The sequence below is a fragment of the Equus caballus genome, unplaced genomic scaffold, assembly GCF_041296265.1.
Source record: "Equus caballus isolate H_3958 breed thoroughbred unplaced genomic scaffold, TB-T2T haplotype1-0000035, whole genome shotgun sequence".
Taxonomy (NCBI): domain Eukaryota; kingdom Metazoa; phylum Chordata; class Mammalia; order Perissodactyla; family Equidae; genus Equus; species Equus caballus.
In genome coordinates, this window is record NW_027221806.1 from 463,152 (window position 1) to 485,346 (window position 22,195).

Genomic DNA, 22,195 nt, shown 5'->3' on the forward strand with positions numbered 1-22,195 from the left:
AAATTTTTCTTCAAAGATTCTTTTGTAGATCAAAAGGTCATATTGTGAGGTATGCTGAACCCCAGTATTTCTGATGTCGCTCTTCCTTTCCACTTCCTGTTTCCCAAGGGACACAGAAAGGGGAGATGTGGCAGAGGAATCAGACCTCTCTGGCAGACTTCATCCTTGAAGGTCTCTTTGATGACTCCCTCACCCACCTTTTTCTTTTCTCCTTGACCCTGATGGTCTTCCTGATTGCAGTGAGTGGCAACACCCTCACCACTCTCCTCATCTGTGCAGATCCCCCGCTTCATACACCCATGTACTTGCTGCTCAGCCAGCTCTCCGTTATGGATCTGATGTATGTCTTCACAACCGTCCCCAAGATGGCTACCAACTACCTATCTGGCAAGAAGTCCATCTCCTTTGCCGGCTGTGTGACCCAGCACTTCCTCTATTTGTCTGTGGCTGGTGCGGAGTGTCTCCTCCTAGCTCTCATGTCCTATGACCGCTATGTTGCCATCTGTCATCCACTGCATTACACTGTTCTCATGAACAGAAGGGTGGGACCGATGATGGCTGTCATGTCATGGTTGGGATCATCCATAAACTCCCTATTTCACACAGTGTCCTTGATGCACTTCCGTTTCTGTGGGCCTCTAAAAAGCCACCCTTTCTATTGTGAGTTTCCAGCTGTTGTGAAGTTGGTACGTGGAGACATTACTGCTTATGAGACCACTGTGTGCGTCAGCAGTGTCCTGCTTCTCCTCCTCCCCATCTTTCCAATTTGTACATCCTGCATCTTCATCCTCCATAGTGTCACTCAGATGCATTCAGCTGGGGGTAAGAGAAATGCCTTTGCCACTTGGAGCTCTCACCTCACTGTGGTTTCCCTCTGGTTTGGTGCCTACATATTCTCATATATGAGGCCCAGGTCCAAGCGCACACCATTGCAAGGCGAAGTTGGTTCTGTGTTCTATAGTATCGTTACTCCCACACTGAATCCTTTAATGTATACTCTCTGGAATAAGAATGTAGCGAAGGCTCTGAGGAGAGTGCTGGGGAGAGATGTTATCACTTAAAGACAGCAATTGCAGTTGCTCTGAGTGTAAGAGAGGAATGGGATAACCTCCTCGGATTGATCTGGGCAAGCCCCTAAGAGTTTTCAAGGGTCCATATCCCTGATGACTGCTGCATAAATGAAGTGGTCAACACACAATTCCAGTCTTCTAACTTGGTCTCAGGCCTCCAAGCACTATAGAGTACTTACCTTAGTCCATTCGGGCTGCTGTTACAAAAATACCATAGACTGGGTGGGTTAAACAACAAACATTAATTTTTCACCATTCTAGACACTGAGAAGCCCAAGATCAAGTCTTGAAAGTGGTAGACCCTGTTTCATTTCCTTTTTATCTCTTTTTAAATGTAAGCTTGCCCTAATGTGTTTCCCTGAGTAACCTATCCAAATGGCACTCACCCTTCTCTGTCCCCTGCATCCACGTTGTAACCCTTCTTTGCATGATTTTGCACTGTATTGTTATATTATATTTTTTGTCTGTTGTACTAGAATGTAAGCTCCCTGATGGCTAGGACTTTGTTTGGGTTACTATTGTCTCACCAGAGACAATAAAACAGCCTGACATGAAAGAAGTGATCAATGAGTATTTGTTACATGGATAAATAAGTGACAGGACATACATTGCTTTACTATCCCCATGACATTAATGAAGTCTCATTCAGAGAGGGGAAGAGACCTAAAAATGTATAACACAATTGATGACTTTGTAAGACTCATTTTGTGTCAGATATTCAGGGATTAATACCAGTCAAATTCAGAGGGCTAATATCTCCATGAACTTTCCTGAGGTGTAGTAGTCTGAGGGATGCCAAAATGAGGGACAAATTTCTATATCATACTACCTCTCCTAGATAAAAATGTCAGGAAGCCCTGGGACCTTCTTCAGAAGAATGACCCTTAAGGTTTGACAGCACAGCTGTACTCTCTTTGACAAGTAAGTATCTTCCCTTTGAGAAACAGCTTTTGGCATTTTGTAACCAGGTGAGCCAATGATCATGAGTTGGGTGTCATCTCAACCACCTAGCCCTAAGGTTGAATTTACCCTGTAACACTCCACAACCAGGGGGAATTAATATTTACAGAAACTGGGCCTGGGTGGTTTCTGAAGGCACAAGGGTGTTGCATACACAGCCGGCTCACAATCCCAGTTAGAGACAGGGGATTGTTCCTCAGCTACCTCTCCCTCGACACACGCAACTATGACGTTGTCAGGAATCCTATAAAATCATTGGAGAATGAAACAATCTAAGTGAAGAGTACGGATGGTTATTTGTGTATTTCTGGCATGTGCCAAAGTAAATAATACAGTTTTTATGTGGGCTCCTTTTGAAAAGAGATATAAAACTATGTTATTGTAATCATTGTTTATATGTTCTGGATATTAACTGCTTAGCCAATGGATGGTTCACAAATATTTTATCTCATTCCATAGTTTGTCTTTTCCCTCTGTTGGTTGTGTCTTCTGATGAACAGAACTTTTAAATGTTGATGTATTCCAATTTATCTACTTTTACTTTTGTTGTCTGTGCTTTTTGTGTCATATCCAAGAGGCCATTGGCAAACCATGAAGCTTCACCCCCAGATTTTCTTAAGCATTTTACAATTTTGGCTCTTACATTAGATTTTGGATATATTTTCAGTTAACTTTTGTATATATTGTGTCAGGTAAGGGTCCAAATTCATTCCATTTACAAAAAGAATCAAAAAGTATAAAATATCTAGGAATTAACTTAACCAATGAATTGATAGAGTTGTCCAGAGAAAATAGAAAACACTGCTTAAAGAAATTAAGGAGACATAAATAACTGAGAAGATATTCCGGGTTCAGGTTTGTAACACTTACTGCTATTATGATGTCCATACTACTGAAAGTGACCTACAGAATCAATGCAATCTTTACCAGAATCCCACTGGAATTTATTCAGGAAAGAAAAACCTATCCTAAAATGCATATGGAAACAAGGGACCTCAAATAGCCAAAACAGTCCTGAAAGAGAATAAAGCTGTGGGACTCCCAGTTCCTGATTTCGAGACTTTAATTCAAAAGCATGGTGATCAAAACAGTGCAGCCCTGGCATAAAGACAGGCATATCAACAAACGGAACTGAACAGAGAGCTCAAATACGAACCTTCACCTATATGGGCAAATGATTTTCAACAAGGGGGCAAGGTCATTCAATAGGGAAAGGACAGTTTGTTTCGCTAAATGGTGCTAGGAAAACTGGACATGCAAAAGAATGAAGTTGGACGCTTACTTTACACCATATACAAAAATAACTGAAAATGTATCAAAAAGTAAAACGTAATAGCTAAAACTACAAAACTGATAGAAGAAATCATAGAAGAAAATGTTTATGACATTGTATTTGCCCATTGATTTCTTGGATATGATAGAAAAACACAGGCCACAGAAGTAAAAAGAGATAAATTGGACAACATCAAAATTTACAGTTCTGTTAAGCACAGGACACAATCAGGAGAGTGAAAAGACCACCTATGGAATGAGATAAAATATTTGTAAACCAACTGTCTGATATATATATCCAAATATATAAAAATGACTACAACTCAAAAGCAGCAATAAAACAACCTGATTAAAAAATGATCAAGGAATTGTCTAGACATTTCTCCAAACAAGTTGTACAAATGGCCGACAGTCACATGAAAATATGTGCAGCATCACTAATCTTTAGGGATATGATTAGGAAAAATCAGCTCATATTGGATTAAAGACTTAAAAGTAAGACCTGCAACCATAAAATCTTTAGAAGAAAACATAGGGGATAAGCTCTGGGACATTAGTCTTGATAATGATGTTTTGGGTTTAATACCAAAAGCAGAAGCAACAAGAAAAGCAAAACTAAACAACTGGGACTACATCAAACTAAAGGACTTCTGCACAGCATGTGACACCACCAACAAAATGAAAAGATAACCTAGAAAATGAGAGAAATATTTTCAAATAATAAATCTGAAAATTAGTTACTATCAAAAACACACAAAGAACTCATACAACTCAATAGCAATACACCCCAGATAAATGCAAATGAAAACTACAATGAGATACCACCTCATGCCTGAAGAATGGCTTGTTAAAAAGACAAGAAATAACAAGTGTTGGAGAGGATGTGGAAAAAGAGAATCAATGCGCACTGTTGGTGGGAATGTAGACTGGCACATCCACCATCGAAAACAGAGTGGAGATTCCTCAAAAAATACAAATAGAATCACCATATGATCCAGCAATTCTATTCCTGGGTATATATTCAAAGGAAGTGAAATCACTATCTTGAAAAGATGTCTGCATCCCCATGTTCACTGTAGTGTTATTTATAATAGACAAGACATGGAAACTACTGAAGCGTCCATCTATGGATGAATGGATACAGAAAATGTAATATATATATATACAATGGGATATTAGTCAGCCATAAAAAGGAAGGAAATTCTGACATTTGTGACAACAGGGATGGACCTTGAGGGTGTTATATTAAGTGAAATAAGCCAGACAAAGAAAGACAAATACTGTGCAATTTCACTTATATGAGGAATCTAAAGAAATGGAACTCAAAGATACAGAGAAGAGATTGATGGTTGCCAGAGCTGGGGGTGAAGGTGGTCAAAAGTTAGAAACTTTCAGTTGTAAGATCAATAAATTCTGGGGATGCAATATACAGCATTGTGACTATAGTTAACAATGCCATATTGGGGGGCTGGCCTGAGGGCATAGTGGTTAAGTTCACATGCTCCGCTTTGGTGGTCCAGGGTTCACCAGTTTGGATCCTGGGTATGGACCTAGTACCGCTCATCAAGCCATGCTGAGGTAGCGTCCAACATAGAAGAAGTAGAAGGACATAATATACAACAATGTACTGGGGTTTTGGGAAGAAAAACGAAAAAAGATAAATATTGGGAACAGATGTTAGCTCAGGGCCAATCTTCCTCACCAAAAAGCACACACACAACACGAAATACCATATTGAATATTTGAAAGCTGCTAAGAGAATAGACTATCAAAGTTCTTATTCTGACACATGCTACAACATGGATGAACCTTGAGGAAAATATGCTAAGTGCAATATGCCATCCGTGAAAAGACACATACTATATGATTCCAATTATAGGAGATGCACAGAGTAGTAAAATTCATAGAGATAGAAAGTAGAATAGTGGTTGTCAGGGGCTGGGGAAGGAGGGTTTGAGGAATTGTTCCATGAGTACAGAGTTTCATTTTCAGAAAATGAAAAGACTAAAATTTGTTGCACACAATGTGAAAGTACTTAAAAGTACTGAATCATACAATTAAAATGGTTAAGATGGTAAATTTTGTTATGCGTATTTTATCACATTTAAAAATTTTATGTACAAAGCACAGACAGGGCACTCTCATAATTAATGAGATATTTGTCTGGATCGCAACTCGACTTTTGGTGGTGAACACAAGGTAGCCTATATAGAAGTCAAAATATAATGATACAATTGAAATTTATATAATGCTATAAATCACTTTTACCTCAATAAAAAGATAAAGTTCATATGAAATATTAAAAAAAGTATGATCAGAAATGTACCACCAACATAAATTTTTTTTTCTGCTTTATCTCCCCAACCCCCCCCCCAACCCCGTACACAGCTGCATATCATAGTTGCATGTCCTTCTAGTTGTGGGATTAAATTTTAACAGATAAAATCTTTAGGAACATTTCCACTAAAACCAAGAGCAATAAAAGCTCACAATTATGACTACTGTTGGACATTGTACTAGAGAATCTTGCCAATGCAATAAGAAAGCAATAAGGATAAAGCTTGAGCAGAAAGAATCGTTTTATTGTTTTTCACAGCTTAGAAGTCCAAGACAATCAACTTACAAATCAATGGAAGCAACAAGTAACCTCCAGAAATGTACGACAAACAATACACTATGTAACAACCCAAATGACCAGTCCGAAATAGAATAAAACATTGATAAATAAAGTGAAAATGGTGAGATAAATGGGGATAAAACACATTCTTGAATGGGAAACATTTTATTGCAAAGAAGTCAGTTCTTAATAAAATTAGTCTTTAAGTTCAATAAATTTGAATCTGAATCTCTTAATGTGTATTATGGACTTTGCCAAAACAATTCTAAAAGTCAAATCAAGGAGAAAATTTGTAAGAATGAACGCAAGATAACTGAAAAAGAGCAGCAAGCAAGAACAGGTGCTATCAGCTGTCAGAACATGCTCTGAAATAGAGAAAGTGAAAACAGTGTGGTATTCATTCAGGGAAAGAATCAATGAAAGAACAGTGAGTCCAGAACACAGATTTATATACAGGAATCTGATACTAATAACCGTGACATTCCAAACCAGGAGAAGATGTTAGAACATGTAGCTACCCATGGCAGGATGTGGGGCAAGAACTCTTTAAGGTATCATATAATTTTCAAGCTTTCTAAATGTTTCATGAAGTCCGTGAATTAAAATCTTGTATTTATTTTCTGTGAGAGTTTGTTTTACCACTTAATCCTGGCAGGGTGTTCCTATCTGGCTTCAGCAGAATATTATAGCACTTGGGGGCAAAGATGCATCGTAGTAGCCCAGCACTGGAAGCCAAGATAGAAAAGATCTCTGCAGCTACCATGCTCTTCCCCTTGGTGCTTGTATACGGGGGAGAAAGGTGATCCAGACACCACAGAACACCAAAATGCTGAATGTCAGGTACTTGGCTTCACTGAAATTGTCAGGAGTCTGCTGGCCAGAGAAGCCAAGGTGAAGCTCACGAGGGCCAAGGAACCCAAGTAGCCTAAGGAAAGGTAGAAATGATGACAGAGCCCTTTTTGCACACATGATAAGGAGCGTAGGCTCAGAATGTGCATCTAGGTGAACAAAAGGGAGAAAATCACTTGAATCGATGAGCAGATGGGAATGATGGAATTATGTGCCCCTGACAGCATCCACTGCCTTATCTTTCTCCCTGGTGTTGTGATCTTGAAAGCCAGAACTACAGCGATGGTTTTATCCAAAATCTGGAAACAGCTACAGTCCACATGACTCCAATGTCATTTGTTGCAGGATGCAAGTGGAAGTGTTGGGATGGCCCTTGAAGAGCAAGGAGCACAGGAAGCAGAGGATGAGGCATTTGAGAAGGATGTAACTGAGAGACTGGTTATTAGCTTTGACTGTGAGGGTGTCCCTGTACTTCAGAAAAATCCTAAGAACCACAGATCTTAGGGCAGACAGACAAAGGGCTGCACAGGCAAGTACCATCCCCAGAGGATCTTCGTAGGCCAATAAGGTCACAGTCTTTAAGAGGCAATGACCTTGATTACGATTTGGGTATTGATTGTCTGGATATGTCATACATTGCTTCATACCTAGCAAGAAAAGCAAAGTGCCGTTAACTTGGGTTCAGTGATTCTCATGAGCCCCAGAATACTCACATTTGGACAAATTGCTATAATTAGACACCAAACTAAAGAATGTTATAGGAAGAAAAATTCCAAGTTAATGCTGTCTATTTTTTTCTTGCTATATCAAAGGCCAAGGAGCCCTAACATCATCTCTTTTGTTCATCTTCCAGACACAGAGGAACAAGTTTTAACTTACAAATAAAAATTACACCCATCTATACCACTTAAATAGAGGTAGGATTGCACATATCCTGGATTCATTCACTCAAAGGAAAGCATTTATTGATAACCTCTAGTGACGCATGGAGCTTCCAAAGTTTTGCAGATATAGAGATGGCCAAGACGTGAACTGTCACTTAAGCTTCAAAATTGCATTAATTCTGATAGCCAAATAATTAAAAAACATCTCCTATTCATTATAGCTTCTACTATTTCTGTTCAGATTTGAATCCCTTCTATTTTAACAAGACAACTCCCTAACGAGTCACCCTATCTTCTGTCTTGAAGCCCTCTTACGTCTCATCAACTCAATTGTACTAATTAAGGTTTCTATTATTTAAACCCATTCACGTACCTTTCTCGCTTAAAATGCCACAATTATTCTCACATTTGTAAAGAAACAAGTCTCAAACATTAGTGCATATTAGAATCACCTGGAGGGCTTGTTAAAGCAGAGTGCTGGGATTCCAAGATGGCGCCGTGACTAGTCCTCTTTGTCTCTCGCCCTTCGAGTCTACAATTATTTGGACACTTATCGCTTGACAAAGGATATCCAGACAGCATCTCAGGACGTCTGAGACACCCACGCGACTATACATCGGAAGGCGGACGGACTTTCCTCCGGGAGGATGTGGAAATAGGTGAAAACTCTCCGACCCCGACGGGCAGCCTAGTACCCGCAAGCGGCTTTCTTCCAACGGACGCCCCCAGAGGATCCACACACATCTAGGGCAGGAGCGAGAATACAACAGAGGAGCGACGGTGGAAACAGGTGACCAGAACCCTACTTAAACCCCCTGCAATTACTCCTAAACGCAGAGGGAAACTTTGGAGTTGCACACCTGAGCCCGCGGGGAGAGTCTCTCCCCGCCATTGGCGGGGAGACCCAGCCTGGTGCTCGGGGCGCCCGGAGGGTCCCAGAGAGACGCCCGCCCCGGGGGACTAGGGATTGCCGGAGATCTCGGAGAGGACCGGGGCGGGGGAACTTTCAAAGGCGCATCCGGCGACCCGGTGGGGAAGCGCCGGAGCTCCGCCAGGCAGCAGACAAAACTCTCTGTCTGCCGGTAGCAGAGGGGCCACGCTGAGCACTCAGGGCTCCCGGCAGAGGCCCGGAGAGAAGCCCAGAGGGCGGGGCGACCCCCAGCTGCCGTTGCCCGCCCCGCGGGACTAGGGATTGCCGGAGATCTCGGAGAAGACCGGGGCGGGGGAACTTTCAAAGGCGGGTCCGGCGACCCGGAGGGGAAGCGCCGGAGCTCCGCCAGGCAGCAGACAAAACTCTCTGTCTGCCATTAGCAGAGGGGCCACGCCCAGCATTCAGGGCTCCCGGCAGAGGCTCGGACAGAAGCCCAGTGGGCGGGGCGTCCCCCAGCTGCTGTTGCCCGCCCCGTGGGACTAGGGATTGCCGGAGATCTCGGAGAGGACCGGGGCGGGGGAACTTTCAAAGGCGGGTCCGGCGACCCGGAGGGGAAGCGCCGGAGCTCCGCCAGGCAGCAGACAAAACTCTCTGTCTGCCGGTAGCAGAGGGGCCACGCTGAGCATTCAGAGCTCCCGGCAGAGGCCCGGAGAGAAGCCCAGAGGACGGGGCGACCCCCAGCTGCCGTTGCCCACCCGGTGAGGCTAGGGATTGCCGGAGATCTCGGAGAGGACTGGGGCTGGAGAGAGTTCCAGAGACCCAGCTTAGTAGCCTAGGGGGAAACCCTACAGGCTCACAGAAGCCTTAGGGAAAGCCTCTGCACAGCACCAGTAGAAGGCACCCAGCCGCCAGCCACAAGGCTGGAAGACCCCAGGGCAAAAGCAGCATAGCTAGGTGTACTAACCACAGACTGTAGAAGATGCCAATAGCTCTCCTGCGACCCAAAGAGGACAAGTGAGATTTGGTGGGTGCCGACAGCAACGGAGCGACAAATATAAGTGATCCCACCCCTGGCCGCTGGAAAAGCCCATAACACCGTTGCAGACCCCAAGGAGAGAGCGCATCTAGGTGGGCAACAACAGTAGGCCCCTGCAGCCTGAAGCCCCCCGTGACGGCCCCCACGGCAGAGGAGGGAATCCAAAGGGCCACTGTGGCTACGAAGAGGGGCCCAGGCCCAGTTAGCAACTACGGACAGGGTTCCTGGTTGGTGAAGTATAAACAGCTGCTCCCCCCACCGCAGCAGCTGAAACAAGTGAAAGGAGCAACTAAACTCTATCTCCATGCGGAGGCACAAATCAACATCATCAAGCAATATGAAAAAATACATTAAATCTCCAGAACAGAAAGAAAGTAACAAATACACAGAAAACAATCCCAAAGAAAATGAGATATATAACCTAAATGATGATGACTTCAAAACAGCCATCATTAAAATACTCACTGAGTTAAGAGAAAATTCTGACCGACAACTCAACGAGTTCAGGAGCTATGTCACAAAAGAGTTTGATACGATAAAGAAGAACCAAACAGAAATATTGGAAATGAAGAACACAATAGAGGAGATTAAGAAAAATCTAGATGCTCTGAACAGTAGGGCCGATAATATGGAGGAAAGAATTAGCAATTTGGAAGATGGCAATATAGAATTGTTGCAGGCAGAGGAGGAGAGAGAAGCAAGACTTAAAAGAAATGAAGAAACTCTCCGAGAATTATCAGACACAATTAGGAGATGCAACGTAAGGATTATAGGTATACCAGAGGGAGAAGAGAAGGAGAAAGGGGCAGAAAACCTATTCAAAGAAATAATGGCTGAGAACTTCCCAAATCTGGTGAGGGAGATGGATCTTCAGGTGACAGAAGCCAATAGATCTCCAAACTTTATCAATGCAAGAAGACCAACTCCACGGCATATAGTAGTGAAGCTAGCAAAAGTCAACGACAAGGAGAAAATATTAAGGACAGCCAGGCAAAAGAAACTAACCTACAAAGGAACCCCCATCAGGCTATCAGCAGATTTCTCAGCAGAAACTTTACAGGCTAGAAGAGAGTGGAATGATATATTCAAAAATCTGAAGGACAAAAACCTACAGCCGAGAATTCTCTACCCAGCGAAAATATCCTTCAAATACGATGGAGAAATAAAAACTTTCCCAGATAAACAAAAATTAAGGGAGTTCATTGCCACAAAACCTCCTCTTCAGGAAATCCTCAGGAAAACCCTCATTCCTGAAAAATCCAAAAAAGGAAAGGGGCTACAAAACCAAGAGCAGAGGAGATAAGTAGAAGGACAACAACAGAGAGTAGCAGCTCTACATCAGAACAGATTAAACCATGGGACGAGAAACAAAGGAAACTGAAGAAAACCGGAAAACAAGACACAAAATGATAGTGGTAGGTCCCCACGTCTCAATAATCACTCTAAATGTAAATGGATTGAACTCCCCAATCAAAAGACACAGAGTGGCAGGATGGATCAAAGAACAAGATCCAACAATATGCTGCCTCCAGGAAACACACCTCAGCCCCAAAGACAAACACAGACTCAGAGTGAAGGGATGGAGAACAATACTCCAAGCTAATAATGAACAAAAGAAAGCAGGTGTCGCTATACTAATATCAGACAAGGTAGATTTCAAAGCAAAACAGATAAAGAAAGACAAAGAGGGACAGTATATAATGATAAAAGGGACTCTCCACCAAGAAGACATAACACTTATAAATATATACGCACCCAACACAGGAGCACCAAAATTTGTAAAGCAACTCTTAATAGAACTAAAAGAAGACATCAACAACAATACAATAATAGTAGGGGACCTCAACACACCATTAACACCAATGGACAGAACATCCAGACAGAAAATCAACAAGGAAATAATAGAATTAAATGAAAAATTAGACCAGATGGACTTAATAGATATATATAGAACACTTCATCCAAAAACAGCAGGTTACACATTCTTCTCAAGTGCACATGGAACATTCTCAAGGATTGACCATATTTTGGGAACCAAAGCAAACATCAATAAATACAAGAGAGTTGAAATAATATCAAGCATCTTTTCTGATCATAACGCTATTAAACTAGAAATCAACTACAAGAAAAAAGCAGAGAAAGGTGCAAAAATGTGGAGACTAAACAACACGCTTCTCAACAAACAATGGATCATTGAAGAAATTAAAGAAGAAATCAAATATTATCTGGAGACAAATGAAAATGAGAACACGACATACCAAATCATTTGGGATGCAGCAAAAGCAGTCCTAAGAGGGAAATTCATCGCAATACAGGCTCACCTCACTAAACAAGAAAAAGCTCACGTAAGCAACCTCAAACGACACCTAACAGAACTAGAAAAAGAAGAACAAACAAGGCCCAGAGTCAGTAGAAGGAGGGAAATAATAAAAATAAGAGCAGAAATAAACGATATTGAAACAAAAAAGACAATAGAAAGGATCAATGAAACAAAGAGTTGGTTCTTCGAAAGAATTAACAAAATTGACAAACCCCTAGCCAGACTCACCAAGAAAAGAAGAGAGAAATCGCAAATTAATAAAATCAGGAATGACAGAGGAGAAATCACAACAGATACCAATGAAATACAAGAGATCATAAGAGAATACTATGAAAAACTATATGCCAACAAATTGAACAACCTGGAAGAAATGGACAAATTCCTAGACTCCTACAATCTCCCCAAACTGAATCAGGAAGAAATGGAGAATCTGAATAGACCAATCACAAGTAAGGAAATAGAAACGGTAATCAAAAACCTCCCCAAAAATAAGAGTCCAGGACCAGACGGCTTCTCTGGAGAATTCTACCAAACATTCAAAGAAGACTTAATACCTATTCTCCTCAAACTGTTCCAGAAAATTGAGAAAGATGGAGAACTCCCTAACACATTCTATGAAGCCAACATCACTCTGATCCCCAAACCTGACAAGGACAACACAAAGAAGGAGAACTACAGGCCGATATCACTGATGAACATAGATGCAAAAATCCTCAACAAAATTTTGGCTAACCGATTACAGCAATACATCAAAAAGATTATACACCATGATCAAGTGGGATTTATACCAGGGACACAGGGATGGTTCAACATCCGCAAGTCAATCAACGTGATACACTACATCAACAAAATGAAAACCAAAAACCACATGATCATCTCAATAGATGCAGAGAAAGCATTCGACAAGATCCAACACCCATTTATGATAAAAACCCTCAGTAAAATGGGTATAGAAGGAAAGTACCTCAACATAATAAAGGCCATATATGATAGACCCACAGCCAACATCATACTCAATGGACAAAAGCTGAAAGCCATCCCTCTGAGGACAGGAACAAGACAAGGGTGCCCACTTTCACCACTCCTATTCAACATAGTTCTGGAGGTGCTGGCCAGAGCAATTCGGCAGGAAAAAGAAATAAAAGGAATCCAAATAGGTAACGAAGAAGTAAAACTCTCGTTGTTTGCAGACGACATGATCTTATACATAGAAAACCCCAAAGAATCCACAGAAAAACTATTAGAAATAATCAACAACTACAGCAAAGTAGCAGGGTATAAAATTAACGTGCATAAATCAGTAGCATTTCTATACACTAACAATAAACTAACAGAAAAAGAACTCAAGAACTCTATCCCATTCACAATCGCAACGAAAAGAATAAAATACCTTGGGATAAACTTAACCAAGGAAGTGAAGGATCTATACAATGAAAACTACAAGACTTTCTTGAAAGAAATAGGCGATGACATAAAGAGATGGAAAAACATTCCTTGCACATGGATTGGAAGAATAAACATAGTTAAAATGTCCATACTACCTAAAGCAATATACAGGTTCAATGCTATCCCAATCAGAATCCCAAGAACATTCTTCACAGAAATTGAACAAACAATCCTAAAATTCATATGGGGCAACAAAAGACCGCGAATTGCTAAAGCAATCCTGAGCAAGAAAAACAAAGCCGGCGGAATCACAATCCCCGATTTCAAAACATACTACAAAGCTACAGTGATCAAAACAGCATGGTACTGGTACAAAAACAGGTCCACAGATCAATGGAACAGAATTGAAAGCCCAGAGATAAAACCACACATCTATGGACAGCTAATCTTCGACAAAGGAGCAGAGGGCCTACAATGGAGAAAAGAAAGTCTCTTCAACAAATGGTGCTGGGAAAACTGGACAGCCACATGCAAAAGATTGAAAATTGACCATTCTTTTTCACCACACACCAAAATAAACTCAAAATGGATCAAAGACCTAAAGATTAGGCCTGAGACAATAAGTCTTTTGGAAGAGAATATAGGCAGTACACTCTTTGACATCAGTTTCAAAAGAATCTTTTCGGACACTGTAACTCCTCAGTTGAGGGAAACAATAGAAAGAATAAACAAATGGGACTTCATCAGACTAAAGAGCTTCTTCAAGGCAAGGGAAAACAGGATTGAAACAAAAAAACAGCTCACTAATTGGGAAAAAATATTTACAAGCCACTTATCCGACAAAGGGTTAATCTCCATAATATACAAAGAACTCACACTGCTTAACAACAAAAAAACAAACAACCCGATCAAAAAATGGGCAGAGGACATGAACAGACATTTCTCAAAAGAAGATATGAATATGGCCAATAGACACATGAAAAGATGTTCATCATCGCTAATCATCAGGGAAATGCAAATCAAAACTACACTAAGATATCACCTTACCCCCGTTAGATTGGCAAAAACATCCAAAACCAAGAACGACAAATGTTGGAGAGGTTGTGGAGAAAGAGGAACCCTCATACACTGTTGGTGGGAATGCAAACTGGTACAGCCACTATGGAAAACAGTATGGAGATTTCTCAAAAAGTTAAAAATAGAAATACCCTATGACCCAGCCATCCCATTACTGGGTATCTATCCTAAGAACCTGATATCAGATATCTCAAGAGTCCGTTGCACCCCTATGTTCATCGCAGCATTATTTACAATAGCCAAGACGTGGAACCAGCCTACATGCCCAGAAACTGATGATTGGATAAAGAAGATGTGGTATATATACACAATGGAATACTACTCAGCCATAAAAAAAGACGAAATTGGCCCATTCACAACAATGTGGATGGACCTCGAGGGCATTATGTTAAGCGAAATAAGTCAGTCAGAGAAAGACGAACTCTATATGACTCCACTCATAGGTGGAAATTAGCATATTGATAAGGAGATCTGATCGGTGGTTACCAGGGAAAAGGGGGGGTGGGGGGAGGGCACGGAGGGGGAAGTGGTGTACCCACAACATGACTAACAAAAATGTACAACTGAAATCTCACAAGGTTGTAAGCTATCATAACATTAATAAAAAAGAAAAAAAAAAAAAAAAATAAAGCAGAGTGCTGGCCCACACTATCAGAGTTCCTGATTTGGAAACTCAGAATTTACATCTCTAATAAGCTCCCAAGTGATGCTGATGCTGTTGGTATAGATACTACACTTTGAGACCCACCATTCTAGGTGGAATCCAAACTCCTAGCAATGCACAAAAGGTCCATTATTATCTAGGTTCTACCTACCTCTCCTGTAGCAACTTTTTTGTGAGGGATTGGATAGCAAGGATAAAGGAACAAATTTTAATGTGCGCGGGTGCTATTCCAAGCAATTTACTTGACAGATGAAAAAATATATCTCAATTCTCCCACAGTCTGTGAGGTAGCTAGACGGTATCGACTCATTTTTCAGAGAAAATAATTGAGGCTTAAAGAGCTTCAGTAACGCACCTGAGATCTTGGAGATAGTGAAGGCTGGGCTGGGATCCAGACTTCAGAGCAGGAGGTCAGACTAGGGTGAGGGAAGTGAGATCCCAGAGGTGCAAAATTTAAGGAAGCACTCACTTTCAGGTGCCAACCCCGCCCTTGCCTGACCCTGAGAGTGAGTGCCTCCTTAAATTTTGTCACCCAGGCACCTCACCTACCTTTCCCTAGTCCTGGCTCTACTCAAGACTGTCTGACTTCAAAGCAGATGATCTTCCCATTACATGCCTTTTGCTAAATTTAATGTTCATCACCACCTTTTCTCTTAAAAAGTTGTAATTCTCATAAAATTATAGGGTTTAGATAAATTTCTGTATTTTGATACTTTTTCTCAAGAGGAGTTCCTATAGGTTTAAGTTCATAAATTTAATTCATCACTAAAAAGAAAACTGTAGGCCAACCTCATTTATGAAAACGCTAAATCCTTAAATAAAATATTAGATAATGTATTCAGGTCCATTAAAAAGTAACACATCACAATTAGGGCTTTTTAAATGCTTTAATGGAAGAACTTGAAAGAACATTCAACTTACAATGAGGTAGAACTGAGTTCAAAATTGTCCAAAAGTTCGCATTGATTTTACACTGAATTATAATAAACAAAAAGAAATAACAAAAACTCTGAAGATTTCTTTTTAAAAAATTTTATGGTGTAGTTCAAATTGGCTGAAATTTGTCTCTGAATGTTTGATGAGATTCCCATGTGAAACCTATCTGGACCTAGTGCCTTTTTTGGTTAATAGCCTTTTTACAGCTTTTAACACTTAAAATCTTAAAAGAAATCCGTCTTTAAATCTTAAAATGCTCCATTAACCTCATATCTGTGTGTATAACTTCTCTTTCTCTCTTCCTGGAACCTCTTTTCTTCCCTTCTACACCTAACTATCAACCATGTCTCTAGACTGAGCTGGAATCATCTCACCTGAGTAGCATTCCTTGCTCGTGTAAGGCTTATTGATTCTATATTTCCCAACACATCTTATTTCTATTTCTACAATCAAGTTTTACACTTTATTGCAATTTTTATTTACTTGCCTGCTTATTTTATTAAGCTGGGGATGTTCAATGGAAACGTGGTTTATTTGAAAGAAAATGAGATTTGGACTTATAATAGTATTAAAATTTGGGCTCTTCCACTTACTAGGGGTCTAATCTTATTAACCAATTTTGTTAAAAATTATTAAAAAGTTTGAAATAATGTAAGAGGGTGACTGAATGCATTTTCAGTGGCATACTCTAGCATCGTCTAACCAGCCAACACAAGCGTTATTTATTTATCTAGGACTATATATCTGTTTGACTTAATGATTTATTGTTTCATTAGAACCCAAACACTGTGTAGTTACATGTTAATCTGTACATTGTTGGGGAGTGGCAGCCAGGAGAAAGATAAACCCAAAGATTATGGTTTTATTGCCCTGTAGGACATTAACCATTTTTCTATGTAACCTAGCAATTGTATTCTAACATTCTTTTGTTGATGTTGTATTGTCAAAAATGCTTTTAGTGGGGCTGGCCTGATGGCTTAGCAGTTAATTTCATGTACTCTGCTTTGGTGGCCCTGGGTTCACTGATTGGGATCCCAGTCACAGACCTCCACACTGTTTATCAAGTCATGCTGTTGCAGGCGTCCCACATATAGAGGAAGATGGGCACAGATATTATCTCAGGGCCAATCTTCCTCAGCAAAAAGAGGAGGATTGGCAGCAGATGTTAGCTCAGGACTAATCTTCCACACCAAAAAAATGCTTCTAGTGATGAACTATAGAAACCGCTGTTTCACAAAAAAGGTTTGTGGTTCTTAGAACCACTTTTATCATCTCATTGATTTCCACATTAATTAATTAGTTAAATAAAATCATTGATACGTGTTTATTCCATAATGTTGAAAGTCATGGACTTAATTTTTAAAAATTTATGCTCAAAGTGCACTAAACTCACAGAAAAATAGTAATGATGATACACTTACCCCCATAGCTATTTTTATGGGAAAAAATGAGTATATGTGTATGTACCTGCACCATAGTCTCTCAATAACTAGTATTTGTATTTAGCATTACTTTCTCTTTATCTGGTATGTTGCACCTAATAGGAACTCAATATTGATTTCTTGAACATATGTATCGTTGAATACAAATACAGTTACTTGTTGAGTAACTGACTGAATTATCAACAACGAATTGGCAAAAATAGCCACACTTACATCTTCAATGAGCCTAAATTTCTAGGTGTTAATTGACACTGAAATGCTAAGTTTTGGTCTGTTTTCCTAAGTCTGAGCTGTCTAACTTTTTATCTAGACTTTTTATTTTAAGGTAATTGTCGATTCGCATGCAGTTAGAAATAACACAGGGTGATCCCGTGTACCCGTTACCCAGTTTCCTCCAATGGTAACACCTTGCAAAACTCTAGTACAATGTCACCACCAGGATATTGACCCTAATATTCATTCATTGGTGAAACTTTCTATTTCTTTGCTGAGGCTTTCCACTTTTTCATTTCTCTCAAGCATGTTCATAATTGCTCACTGGAACATTTTTATGATAGTTCCTTTAGAATATTTATTAAATAATTCTGACATCTCTGTGATCTTGGCGTTACCATCTATCGGTTTTCTTTCTGCACTCAGTTCAGATCTTCCTGGTTCTTGTTATGATGAGTGATTTTTGATGGAAACCAGAACATGTTGGGTATTGTGATATGCAGCTCTGGATTTTATTTAAACCTTCTATTTTATCTGGCTGCTTCTGCCAAGGTTCTGGCTAGGAAAAGGAAAAAGTGGTTCCTTGTTACTGCAGGGGAGGGAGAAGTCCAAGATTTCCACTCAGCCTCTGTTGACACATGATGAGGGAAGATGTCCCCATTTCTTCTGGGTGGGGTAGGAGTTCTGATTCCCCACTAGGCCTCCATGGCAGCTCCCTGGTTGGGAGGAGTGGGAGTGCCCCCTTACTGCTGCCCATGTGGCTTCACTACCCTGAGACAGAAAGGGAGCCTTGTAACTACTGGACCATGATGGAAGCCCTCACTCTCCACTTGGCCTCCTCTAAGACAACACCTGTTGGGGGGGAGGGGTGCTTCATTGTTGGCATGTAGGGGGAAGTCTATGCACCCCACCTGGCAGGAGAGGGCCTGGGCACTGCCCAGAAGTGAGAAATGTCCTGTCTGTCCACTTGGCCATCTCTGATACCACCCTGGCAGCTTGCCTTGTTGCAGGTGGAAAGGGTGGCTGTCCACACTCCCCACTTGGCCTTTCCTGGTGAGAGTGGGCCACAGATTTTGCCATGATGTTTGAGTGGATTAGAGCAGTTCTTGTCTAAAAGTTTTCTGTCTTGCTAGCCTGTCCGTTTCCTGATCTTTTTGATAGAGAGAGCAGACTTTTGTTAGGGCTTTTTAATGTTGTAAGTGCTCCGGCCTTTCCAGGTTGTTGGCTTCTTCAGACCCAAGTCTAGGACATATGAAGCAAAAAGAAATCCCAGGAAACTCACCACCATGGCCTTCCTTGGGTGCCACGGTCCCTACAAGTGTGTCTCTTCTCTCACATTTCAGAATCATCGTAGGTTTGTTTTATATATATGCCCAGCGTTTTAGTTGTACTTAGAGGGCGGAATAGAGAAAAGTGTGTCTGCTCCATCCTTCCAGATGTGGAAGTCCTCTGAGCACTAAGGTTTATGTTCATTCTGAGGAAGAGAAACTTCAGGAAAATCAATTGCCTTTTATTGTTTTGTTTCTACTAACTGCTCACTACTCCTGATCCTTGACATATTTGGATATTTTGTCAATATTGATCTTGATTTTCTTTTATATTTTTCTGTGTATTGTTAATATCTAGAAAAAATTACAATTGACCTATGGAAGAGAAAATAGAAATATTGGTTGATACTGTTATTGAAATTTGGTCTGTGAAGTAAAAAATTTAATTAATTCGTCAAGGAGGCAGCATACTGTGTTGGTTAAATGCATGGACAGTTCAGCCAGATTATCAGGTTGAAATTTGGTTCCACAGTGGCCAGCAGGGTGACTTTGGGTAAGCTCCTGTGCCACCATTTCCTCATCTTTAAATGGAGTTGATATCACTATCTGTTTTTATATGCAGATACTTGTTGTTAAATGATTTGATGTGTGGAAAGCACTTCTTAGAACTGTGCCTAGCATCTAATAAATACTATCCAAAGGTTTGCTATTCCTAACCATTTGCCTATTTATTTTTATTAGACATAATTCCCAGCTGCATGTTCTGTTCTATATTTAAGTGTGTATTTTTGGATAGTATCTCATTTCTTTATTGTTAGAGTTTAAGAACACATTTTAGTGTCTGGAAACAGAAGTCTCCTATCTATCAAAATTCTCTTCCAATATTTTCTCCAAATTATTCTCTGTATCAACTTTAAAATACATTCCATAAAGGTCCACATTTTCAAGCAAATTTCAGTATGAAATGCCTTCGATTTACAAATAAATTTAGTAAGGCTTGCTATCATTCCAATTCCATCAATAAATAAAGGTGTCCTATCAATAAATAATGTCAGCCTTTTGCTTATTCAAAAATTGTATTATATTAACAATTAAATTTTAGAAGTTTTTAAATCAGATTTGCACACTTGCAGTTTATTACTAAGTATTTTAAATTTATTCCTATGTTATTGGGATATTTTTCTGCTATATCTTTAATAGGGTTGTTACTTGTACACGGAAAGCCACTGCTTTTTGTGTGCTTATTTGGAGACGGAACTTCTTCCCAAATTGTGGCAAAAATGCTCATTTTTGCCTGTTCTTATTTTTATTGTTTTTGGTGGAGAATATGGGCCCTGAGCTAACAACTGTTGCCAAAATTCCTCTATTTCCTTGAGGAAAGTTTTCCCTGAGCTAAGAGCTGTGCCTGTCTTCCTCTGTTTTGTATGTGGGACACCAGCAAAGCATGGCTTGATAAGCGATGTGCAGGTCTGCACTCAGGATCAAACTGGAGAACCCCAGGCGGCAGAAGCAGAGCACATGACCTTAACCACTATGACACCGGGCCAGCCCCTCTGACTAGGTAATCACCGTGCATCTCTCCTTCAAGTTACCCAGAGTTATATTACACACTGGTATTATGTGAATGGAATATTTTATCATTCTATCTACATGATTATTGTTATAAAAAGAAAAATCATATATTTTTGTATTTGTATCTCATATCCAGGAGGTTTTACTTTCAAGTTTTAGGAATTATACTGTTTCAGTTGATTCTTTGAAGTATTTTTTGTATAAAATGATGTATTTTAATTTCTTATGTTTTCCTTTTTAATAAATATCACCCTTTTTGTTTCATGAATTGTTGCACCACCCAGAACTCTGGAGCAATGTTAAAAGACAGGAATGAAAGTGAACATTTTATGTTGTCCACAAATTTAAGTGTAGATGGTATTTTCAGTTTTTCATTATTTAACTGCAATGTCTGTTGGCAATTCCAAAATGTTAGTTATTGTGTGAAAAGTCTTCAGGACCAGTCTTTCATCTTGGGGTCCCATGCAACCCTAGACTTGCTGTTTTTCAGCCACAGTAGACCTTTTTGTCAGGTCCCCGAATAGTGGAAGAAATGTGCTATTCTAATTATCTCTGACAAGGAAGTCTTCCTTTATTCAGCTGTTATAATTCTACTTATCTTTCAGTACTTAAAATAAAACACTTTTGTACTTTTTTGTTTCTTTTGTGGGGAATATTCTGACATCTCAAAGTAAGGTTAGATACTACCCCAATATTTGTATTTACTGCACTTGTATCGTGACCCTTATAATGTTCCTTGTGATCACTCATCATGTTCATCTCCTTGCTCCCTGACTCTGAACTGGCAGAGAACAAGTGTGATAGGGCAACCAGGGGTACTAAAACGCATCCTCAGCATATTTCACAGTGGCTGGTTCATAGCAGAAATATAGGATATGTTTATCGTTTGTTAAGTCATGCACATTGTTTCTGAACACTTACGTGTGTCATCATCGGTGCTAGTAACTTGAGAAATTAAGCTAAATAACATGCACCCTTCAACGTGTTCATATTTGGTTGAAAGACTTATATACAATAAAACCAAGATACTCATAATGACGTGTGTTAGGTTCCATGGTAGACACAAACACAGGTCACTCTGGGATAGCCCTTCAAAATATTTTCTTGAGAAGGTAATGCAAAGAGTCAAAAGATAAGTAGGAGTGAACCAGGTCAAAGAGAAGAGTATCCTTACATAGGGAAGATTATTAACTTTACTGGAGAAATCAGTGAGTAAATGAGAGAACACCTTTGAGATGTCAGTCCTATTCTCGATCCTCCCCATTTTGGGAACAAATAAGGACGTAAACGAAAGGATGAGTAGGAAACTTCCTCCAGATCTGCACCTGTGTCAGTGGAAACCTCCTTCTCTGGGCAGAGGGCACAGTCAAAGCAGCAGGCAGCCTTTCTCCACTGGGGAGCTTGCCTGGATGCAGGGCCACAGCTCTTGCTACACAGAACAGGGACTCTGAAGAAATCAGAGGGAAGTCTTGTTAAAATCTGAAAATATGATCTAGTTCTGTGTAACCAAAATGTTTCAGGGACAATCAACAAATTCCATTTAAAAGAAGCAGCCCCTTTGATCACAGGGCTGGATGCTCTTAACTACTGTATGATGTTAGCCATAACAAATTATAGAACCATACACTTTATTACATGTATTTTTATTATCTAATAGGCATTAAGAAAGAAAGATTACTCAAGTTGAAAGGAATGTTAGACAATAACTTGAGTTGGAAGAGGTGACTGTGCTTGTCCTATTGAGCTGAAGGAGGACAT

General features: G+C 40.1%; 2 protein-coding genes across 3 annotated transcripts in view; one reads left to right on the forward strand and one right to left on the reverse strand.

The window, feature by feature from the left end:
• The window catches only part of LOC138922029 (uncharacterized), a 143,666-nt gene extending 130,550 nt beyond the window's left edge, over positions 1-13,116 (forward strand). The window contains 1 exon segment of the mRNA XM_070258809.1: positions 109-13,116. Coding sequence (XP_070114910.1) covers positions 109-1,061 — 953 coding nt within the window. The 3' untranslated portion in view covers positions 1,062-13,116.
• Positions 1-22,195, reverse strand: part of LOC138922031 (odorant-binding protein 2b-like) — a 71,669-nt gene that overhangs the window by 42,649 nt on the left and 6,825 nt on the right. The gene's annotated exons all lie outside the window — the stretch shown is intronic.